Genomic DNA, 8,903 nt, shown 5'->3' on the forward strand with positions numbered 1-8,903 from the left:
ATACGTTTATTTGACACTGACACGATACACAGCGGAGGTACTCTACCACCACACAGTAACTATTCAACAGTTAGTAACATTAGTTGGTGCCATCTGTTTAAATGTGTCTCTTGTAAAGTTGTCTAATATGGAACTATTTTATTTCACAGCACAAATTGTTAAAGGAGCCGACAGCTTTTTTATGCGACTGTAAGAGAACGCAAACATTAAATGACTAAAAGCAAAGCAAGCACTCACTGAAGCCCTATTCACACAGGATCTGTTTTACCAAGGGGGGCTTGGTAATTTGTAAAAAATGTCATTTGCAATCATAACTCTAAATAAATTTGCTGTTTCTGTCACTTGTAAAGTAAAAATTCTGAACTGGTTCTGTGATTTTTGGGCCATTTTTTCCCCATTTTTCTGCAGCTTTGGCCTGTCCCTTTTACTCCTTCAGAAAACAGCTTCAGGAAGGTGCTGTTGCTTCAGTGCATGTGTATAAAAAAGAAACTAATTCCATGTGAATAGGTCTCGAGTCAGATCTTAGGTGGTGTTTGCCTATTATTGGCTAATATTGCACTTCTTTAGTTGACTAATACACTGTTGAGATATATATCGGACAGCTCTAATGCATAGATTTACAATAGCTTCTCAGCTACAACATTGTTGTTTATGTATATCTTACCTGTTACATCTGCTCTAGTGCAGTCAGCAAGCAAAACAGTTATACAGTATTTACATGTTTCCAGGCTAACTTGTTGCTGCGTCATACTGTCAGTAGCTTACTGTTGATGTCACCACGTTTTCATTAAGCAGAGTTTAAACATCAAGTTGTGAGGCAGTACAAACTGCTGTTGTGTAATTTATGATTCTGTTTCTCACACTGCTAATCACATGTGGCAGTTGTAGGTGGAGTTCGTGCGAGCCGTTGGTCGTCTGGATGAGATCTCAGCCTTCGTTGCTCTGTCCACACAAACCAGGATGTGGCCGCTGGAGGCCGGTCCATCACTCTGGATAGGGGTAATTCAAAGACTTCAGAGAGATCATAGTGACACACAATAATCTACAATTAAGATGTAATTTGAAGGTGTAAGAGGAGTTCTCACACACAGCACTCACATCCTGATTGGACACAGCGAGTCTCATTTCACTTCCCTTTGCTTTTTCTTGTAATCCCAGTTTCTCCATAATCAGCTCCATCTTGGATGTGATGCCTGCCACGGAGCTTTCAAGGTTGAGAACCTGTCTGGCTAGTCTAGAAAAAGATAAATTAGGATTTAGACAGAAGTCCATGATGAGAAGATAATTGTTTGCAGAGCATCAGTACCTCAGAAACTGTTCTCGATCCACAGCGGTTTGGCTCTTTGGCTCCTTGGAGGTGGCAGGAGGCTTCTCCAGTAATTCTTTCTCATAATTCCTTCCAAGGTTGTTGAGTTCAGCACTAAGAGCATCCTGACAAGAAAAGACATCTTTTAGTCATGTTAGAGAAGACGTGGGTCCAAAAATGTATTTTAAGATTTTAACACAAACCCTCTTTTCCTCCAGCTCGATTTTCATCCTCTCTTGTTCGTCTTTGTCAAGAATTTGGTTTCTGTCTCGGTCAAACCGTGAGAAGGCTGCAGAGATTTCATAATCAGCATGTCCCATCCTGCAAAACCATCAGAGGGGTGAGGTTTGATGCTAAACTTTGCTTTAGCATTTAGCTTTTGATATTTTTTTTTCTCTCTCTCTTACTCTTTCAGAGTTTCTCTGAAGTCTTTGAATTCAATTTCTCCAGATCCCGACTGTAGAGCCTTCTGAACATCCGATATTTTCTCTTTTTTCAGTTTCAGCTTTGTAAATGTCTTCATATAGCTCTGAAATACAAAAGATATGTGTTTCATTCCTAACATATGAATAAGAGTATTTTTTCACATTTAATCTGCTTTACCTGTTTGATTATGTCCGTAATTTGCAGCTCATCTTTCTGGGACGAGAGCTCCTCTTTAACTTCTGAATATGTGTCGTTGATGATGGCCAGAAACATGTTCTGAGTAAGGAAACATGCATGAAGATTACAAAACTGCTCAGATTTATCATTTTAAAATCGGATATGTCGCAGAGACTCACCAGCAAAACAAAGAAAACAAAGAACACATAAGTGACAAAGTAGATCGGCCCGAGAACTCTGTTCGCCCGGTCAATGGCATCGTAATCGAAGTCTCCGAGAATGATTCGGAACTGTGTGAAACTGCGGGAAATTGTAAAAAACCATTTATTCAGCTGATGATTAATTACCAAAATGAGATGTTGATTGAGATATTTCATTGCTTACATGCATTTTACAAAGGTGCTGAATGATTCCACCTCTGTGCCAAAGAGCAGATACCCAAGCTGAGCGTAAGCAAAGAACACGATGAAGAACATAATGGCGAACCCTAGAATGTCTTTGGCACACCGACCCAGTGTGGAGGACAGCTGAGTCATCGTCTTATTAAAACTGATGTACTTGAAAACCTACAGGGACAAAAAAAAAACAAAAAAAAACAGACATTCTTTATGAGGACGTCAGAGCCTCTTTTGTCCCTTTAGACATGTGTGTCCTTTACCTTGATCCAGGCGAAGAACAGGTTCACTGCGTTCATGTTGTTGTACTGGGTTTGCCAGAATGCCAGAAATTCAAAATCTGCGTAGATATCGGGCTGATTCAGCAGTTTGCTGAGCAGTTTGTCCACTTTGACGGTGCGGAAAATATTGAATATGATGGCGACAATGGCGAGCTGGAGAGGAGAGAAATGTTAATGTGCTTTTTCTTTTTAGATAATGAGATAAGTCACATTTTCTTACCATTATGACAACAAGATCCAGTATGTTCCAGATGCTTTTGAAATAGGAGAACCTGTGTATCCGCAGCTCAAGAATCTCCTCCACAATGTAGTAAAGGATGAAGACACAGAAGACCATCTCACAGCCGAGGATGAAGTAATCCCAGGTGGTGATGTATCGAATCAGTCTGACTGTCCTGATCTGGTAGGAAGGGATCGCTCCACCTGTTGCTGGAAATTCAACTACCAACCTGAAAAGACACAGGTAAGACTTTGGTGGATGGTGTCAGCCAGAGGGTGAAGCTGTTATTGCTGTTGTTTACCTGATGATACAGAACATGTTGATGTTTGCGTTGTAAGTAGAGAAGTCAATGAAGGCTGCTCTAGTTCCTCGGTCCAGCCAAAGGTTGCCCACCAGTTCAGCCAGTATGTCGGCGCTTGCCTCCTTGGTCCGACTCAAGTCTTGATAGAAACCCGCTCCACTGTAGGTGGTCAGCAAGCCCCAGTGAGAGGAGCCTTTGATTTCTTTCTCTGTGTGGTAGGTCCAGCTGAAACGATGATATTTTTAGTGAGATACAGATATCGGCAGATACTAGCATAAAAAATCAATATCGGCTTACAAGATGTGGAGATATTGGCACATAAACTGACTTTTCCTGAAGCTCACTGTGTTCACAGTGTATGCATCAAAAATTTCATCAGTAGATCAGGTAGTGTCTGTGCTGTTGACGTTTTACTGTTAGCATAGCTGCTATCTCTTGTGATTGCTTTGTATTGGCATACCTTAATCAGTTGATTTTACCATGGTGTTCTCTCATGGGCTCAGGGCCGGCCCAAGGCATATGTGAAATATGTGGTCGCTTAGGGCCCCCAAAAGCACCAAAAGTCCATGAAATAATCTATGTTTTATATTTTAAAAAGTAACATTGATTAATACAAACGAGATGGTATGGTAATGATAGTGGGTAGGTTACACACACACAGTGCAGCCTATAGGATGATGAAGCATCTGATGCTGAGGTGGTGGTATGACATTTTTCTTAGGATCCCATAAAGGCTTGGGCCGGCCCTGCATGGGCTGTATATAACCATGGACTAAGCAGTTTCTGTGGAGCTGTTTTGAGTGATATGGGAGGCTCCAACTGACTGAGTCCACCCAAACTCCCAGTACAAACAGTTAGTATCAGTATCCATAGAACCCAAAACCCTTTTTCTTTACTTCTTAGGCTGTAAACATGTTTATATCTTTTGTAAAGTTGGGTATTTTAACATGGAGGACTGTGTGATGGAGGTCTTACGCAGTGCCATTGATGAGACCGAAGCTACTGTCCTCCTCCTTCTTGTCATTGTAAACATCAAAGCATCCTGTGATCTCATCTTGGAAGTCTTGGTGGACTTTGCAGGAGTTGTTCTTGACCTTGATCTGCCTCATCCTGGGTACTCCCAGCAGCATGTTCTCATAGTAGATAAAAGACTGGTCTCCGTTGTCCAGGGACTGATTATTGTACCATCGTGTCCAGTAGAGGCCGTCCAGTAATGGGCCCTCTGCAAACTGTTCATGTAAAGAGAGAGAGAGTGGATGCAGTTTGTGTTTATTATTCTAATTTTTATTGACCATGGAAGGAACTGATGTGAAGGAAAACTCACAGTCCAGAAGTCGGCCATGGTGCCAATAGACTGAAACTTGACCCCGCCGTCACCGGCTGTATTCACAAACAGGTCCGTCATGGCTTTCGTGTAATAGTAGGTGCTGGAGCTGGTCATACCGTATGTCACTGAAAGACAACGCCATCACATTGTTTACGCCTGGTCGTTGGTTCCTATCTGGCTTTGCTCAGGTTCAGCCCTAAATGTTGCCCCATTCAGCGCTCCAAGATAAGACAACTCTCAGAGGTAGACACGCAACGCTGAATTGAAGAGTTGTTGTCTGGCTGCATTTATGGATCCAGATTAGGGGCTGTGATTTGTTTGAAGAGAGAGCACGCTGTTCTGACGCAAATAGCCTGATCAAACAATGTAAATCTAAGCCAGACAAAGAAACAAAAGGATGAGGTCAAAAGCTCTTATCGTTAAAAGGCAAGGGAACAGTACCCATGTCCCTTTCACTCCTAATGCTCTGCTGGACAATGGCTTTCAGGGAAGGAGGAGGGAAGAGCATTTGTGGTAGCCATTAAAGCAAAGGGGAAGTTTTGAGGGCAAATCTATAGCGTCACACGCCCTGACATCCTTTCAAATGATCATCAGGATTAACATTTTTCAATATGTAAAAAAATTAAATTACATAACAAAGGAAGGAAAATATTTAGCAAATATTTTGGATGGTGTGTAAAAAACTTACACAGACATATGTCCACCAGGAACACCAGGTAGACCAGCAGCTCCCTCAGAGTGGTTCTTACAAACAGTTCTCTGTTGTTGGAGGTGTTTTCGGTCAACGTTGTGCCCCACAGTCCTTAAGAAAAAAAAACAAAAAACATTGCATACGTAATCATGACACATTTCTGCACTGACTCTGAACTCTAAGAAGTTCACAGTTGAGAAGTGAGACCCGATAAATTCCCACCCAAACCATCAACCTATGAAGCCGTTGATGTTCGAAGCAGAAACGTCGTCAGATGCGTTTCCTACCTTTGATAAAAGAGCAGCAGCCTCCTCGTTTCCTCGTCAGACTTTGTCCCGTGGACGGAGGCTCCTCTGGGAATGGACCGGGACTGTCCACTTTGTACATGCTGTCCATGGAGCCCTGGAAGCCCAAAGGCTGCGGGTTGTAGACAGTACTGATAACTCTTGGCAGAGGTGGAGGAGAGCCACAGAAGCCCTGGTTCACCCAGGCTCCGTTACCCACACCCACGTCCATCTCGCACTCCACCTGCCCGGTCAGGTGGCTCTCGGCCCGGTTGTTCAGGCGCTTCATGCCGCAGGACGACCTGTGTTTCTATGCTCGGAGAGGAGAGTGAAGCTGAGCAGTGACTGAAGGTTTTGAACACCTGCTGTGGAGATGGTTATAAAGAGGGGATGACATAAGCTGCCGAGGGAGGAGCTGCTGGAGCTTTTGTAGTTTTAAGGCTCACATTCAAGAAATAATACGATGCTTCCTGTGTGATTGGAAACCTTACATTAAACCTCACAGTCCCTCAAAGTGGGATTCAGTCTAAATTATTGTGCATAATCCACTCATTCATGTCATATATGAAAAGCTAAATAATTCAGCAGCTGAAAGACATTTTAATTTGATTTGGCCTCTCAGTATCCTCCATGCTGAGCACATTGTTGTCACTATTGATTAACAACTCATCCAATAACATACCCCTGTTGAGGAAATCAATTAATTGCATGTCAATTATGTCCTCTTGTTACCAGCTGTTCACCACTTGTGGCTGAATTAATGAGGAGCATAATTGCGGTGTTACTGGCAGCCTCCCCCTCATTACCATTACTACGTACTTTTGACTCTGCCTATCTATTCATACTTGACATGCCAACTGTCACACGGTGTTTATTAGGTATGCAAACATCTAATGTGGCAAATGAATCATTATGACCATCTGTACCAATCCTCATGCAGCGCTTACAGCACAGAGTGTTCGTTTATCAGAATAGTTTTCTCTGCTGTCACTCCAGGCTGATAACATGCTTTCAGTTTTGGACAGTAAAGCTCATGTCCTGCTGTAGATGCCTTCTACTTAATGCAGATAAGAGTTTGGGTCCAGCGATGGGCGTTCATGCTTCAGCGGCTCTGAACAGAGCGATTACACACAGCCATTACCACACAATGGAGTTTAATTTCTGCTCCCCTGCTGAAGCCGTGCTAGGATCTGGCACACCGGCTTGTGCCACCTTTCAAACTCACTCAGATCTGCACTCTTTAGTAGCCGACATTGACATTGCTATTTAAATCTGTAATCTAACAATGGGCAGTAGCTGATCATATGGCCTCCTGGTGCTAACCCTGAACTGTCCCGTAGCAGAATTTTAAATGTTAGAGGAGAGAGGTGGAGTTAAAGGATTTATCTTTACATGTTGTTTTGTTCCCCTGGTGACGTAGAAGTCTTATCTTAAAGCACAGGAACTCTAAACCAAAGCATGATTTATTCCCCAGAGTGCAGAGTGAAGCCGTCCTCCAACCACGCTGTAAATTATGTGGCCTCTAATGTGAGGTTTTATTACAAAACGTGCAGAAAATGTCATTATGTTGCCCAAAAACATTCAAAAAATAATGACTTAATATGCAGGTTTGCATATGTTAAGATACAAATGGCAAAGACAATAAAAACCAGAGATAAATGTTCTTTCATAGAAAATAATTTTTATTTTTGATGAAAAACTATAATTCAACAAAATAGAAGTCTGTGAAAAATAACATCTATGTTTCATCTCTACAAACACAGGCTTGACAAAATAGTTACTTTGCTACCTGGACCGCTGTGATTTTTCTCAGAATTCATTGAACATTGCACAACATTTTAGGGCCATATCAAAATAAGTGATAGAAACGCAGCATCGCATGCAGTTCCATCCATTCATCGCTACACTTCTGAACAAAAACTTGCTCAACAAAAGACTTCAGGCTGGAACAGCAGCCTCTCTTGATTGTCAATACAAAATAAAACAATACAAATGTATTTACTGTCTCCTAGATTGGAGCAAAATATTCACATTGTCACTCACACCCAACAACATGATTGGTCGTCTGTCACGTGGCAGAGGTTTTTACGCGTGGACCTGGTGTCCGTTTAACTGGTAGGAGAAGGAGGAGTGGATGTAGTCCTGTCCAGCAGGAGGGTCGTAGCTCATCAGGCAGGCGTAGTTCTCAGGCTGCACGCTGTCAAACTGCAGGTCCAGCCACTGCCTGTGAGGAGCAGTGTGCCTCCGGGCGTCCGTCAGGATCCGGTTCAGGGCCATGATGTAGCTGAGGGCCATCTGCAAGGTCTCATACTTGGACAGCTTCTTGTCCTGGCCCCACTGGGGGACCACTTTACGTAGGCAATCAAAAGCTGTGTTCAAACCCTGCATCCTCTTCCTCTCTCTGGCGTTGGCAGCCATCCGTCTCCTTGTAGCCGTCTCGTACTTCTCCGGGCTCTTGGAGTCCAGCTCTGAGGACTCAGATCCAGAGTCGGTGCAGCTTGATCGACGGGACTTCATGATTTATCAGAGAAGTTTCCAGTCTCTGGGTTCTGTGTCAGATATTTGTAAGTCCAGATCGTGTGTGACAGCCTGGAGGAGTCCAAGGTGTCTGTGGTCCTGCAGACAGTCCGGGAGCAGCTTTTATAAGACGAGGCAGATGAACAGGTGGCAGCAGGTGGAGTCGTCCCCTCCCCTCCCCACCACCCCTTCCTCAATATTGCTCATAGAGAAACACACCCATGCAGACTCATAAACACACACACCCACTGTCTCTAACACACACACACACACACAACCTTAATGAAATACCAATTATCTTGGGCTGGGCTAGCTGGCCGTGGCTTCACTCAGAGCCATGTGTCACAAACACCAAAACTCAACCATCTGGTAGCTCAGCTCACCACAGCTGATGGTGCAAACAAACTTTTAGATTATTTATCACAGTTTATGTAATAATCCTTCATACTGTAAAAAAAATAAACTTTAAATTGACACACGAGCTATGTAGCACATAAATAAACCTTCCCCACAAATTAAATTTATTAATTATTAGATTTCTTCATCTCTGATTTCATTTTTAAATTTAAACATGTCAGCATCACAGCTTCATGTCTCCTTCGTTTTATAAATTAAATATGGAATCTATTAGGTTTTCATTAAGCCATCAGGATGTACACCCTTTCACTTCTCTCATAATTGCCCTCCAGAACTATAATCTGAGATTAGCCCGAGGCAACAGAAGTGTGTGAACTGTAACCTGAGGGATTTTAATAACAAATCTGGGGATTATGGCCTTCAAACAATATGCGCCAACATGTTGGAAAGATTACTGCTCAGTCTCAGGTCTGCAGAGGTGTCCAGATTTAGTTTGATTCCTAATAAATCAGATTATATGAGGCAGCATTCATGTTTTTTTGTTTTTTATACACTCTGCTTCAGGATCGCATGTGAAATAAATAATTGATCTGTTTAGTCGTCCGAGGAAATGAGGCAGAC

At 42.7% G+C, this 8,903-nt stretch overlaps 2 protein-coding genes across 2 annotated transcripts; both read right to left on the reverse strand.

Annotated features, from left to right (window-relative positions):
* Positions 1–55: 55 nt before the first annotated feature.
* On the reverse strand, positions 56–5,729 carry pkd2l1 (polycystic kidney disease 2-like 1). Its single transcript, XM_028422632.1, has 15 exons — positions 5,412–5,729; positions 5,122–5,235; positions 4,431–4,558; positions 4,082–4,335; positions 3,107–3,331; positions 2,806–3,034; positions 2,568–2,738; positions 2,294–2,475; positions 2,089–2,209; positions 1,910–2,008; positions 1,714–1,835; positions 1,510–1,627; positions 1,307–1,431; positions 1,099–1,234; positions 56–989 (listed from the first exon to the last, which is right to left on the reverse strand). Exons 1-15 carry the CDS (start codon positions 5,695–5,697, stop codon positions 870–872), a joined length of 2,430 nt encoding a protein of 809 aa, XP_028278433.1. The 5' UTR covers positions 5,698–5,729; the 3' UTR covers positions 56–869.
* Positions 5,730–7,493: 1,764 nt separating this feature from the next.
* Positions 7,494–7,925, reverse strand: atoh7 (atonal bHLH transcription factor 7). Its single transcript, XM_028423937.1, has one exon. It carries the CDS (start codon positions 7,923–7,925, stop codon positions 7,494–7,496), a length of 432 nt encoding a protein of 143 aa, XP_028279738.1.
* Positions 7,926–8,903: the final 978 nt, after the last annotated feature.

This window comes from Parambassis ranga, chromosome 15, assembly GCF_900634625.1.
Source record: "Parambassis ranga chromosome 15, fParRan2.1, whole genome shotgun sequence".
Lineage (NCBI taxonomy): Eukaryota > Metazoa > Chordata > Actinopteri > Ambassidae > Parambassis > Parambassis ranga.

Coding starts and splice junctions, on each gene's coding strand:
- atoh7 (XM_028423937.1), bottom strand. CDS start 7,925: ATGAAGTCCCGTCGATCAAGCTGCACCGACTCTGGATCTGAGTCCTCA.
- pkd2l1 (XM_028422632.1), bottom strand. CDS start 5,697: ATGAAGCGCCTGAACAACCGGGCCGAGAGCCACCTGACCGGGCAGGTG. Junction 5,236..5,411: donor CTGCTGCTCTTTTATCAAAG/GTAGGAAACGCA, acceptor TTTTTTCTTAAG/GACTGTGGGGCACAACGTTG. Junction 2,009..2,088: donor TTGTTTTCTTTGTTTTGCTG/GTGAGTCTCTGC, acceptor TTCCTTACTCAG/AACATGTTTCTGGCCATCAT.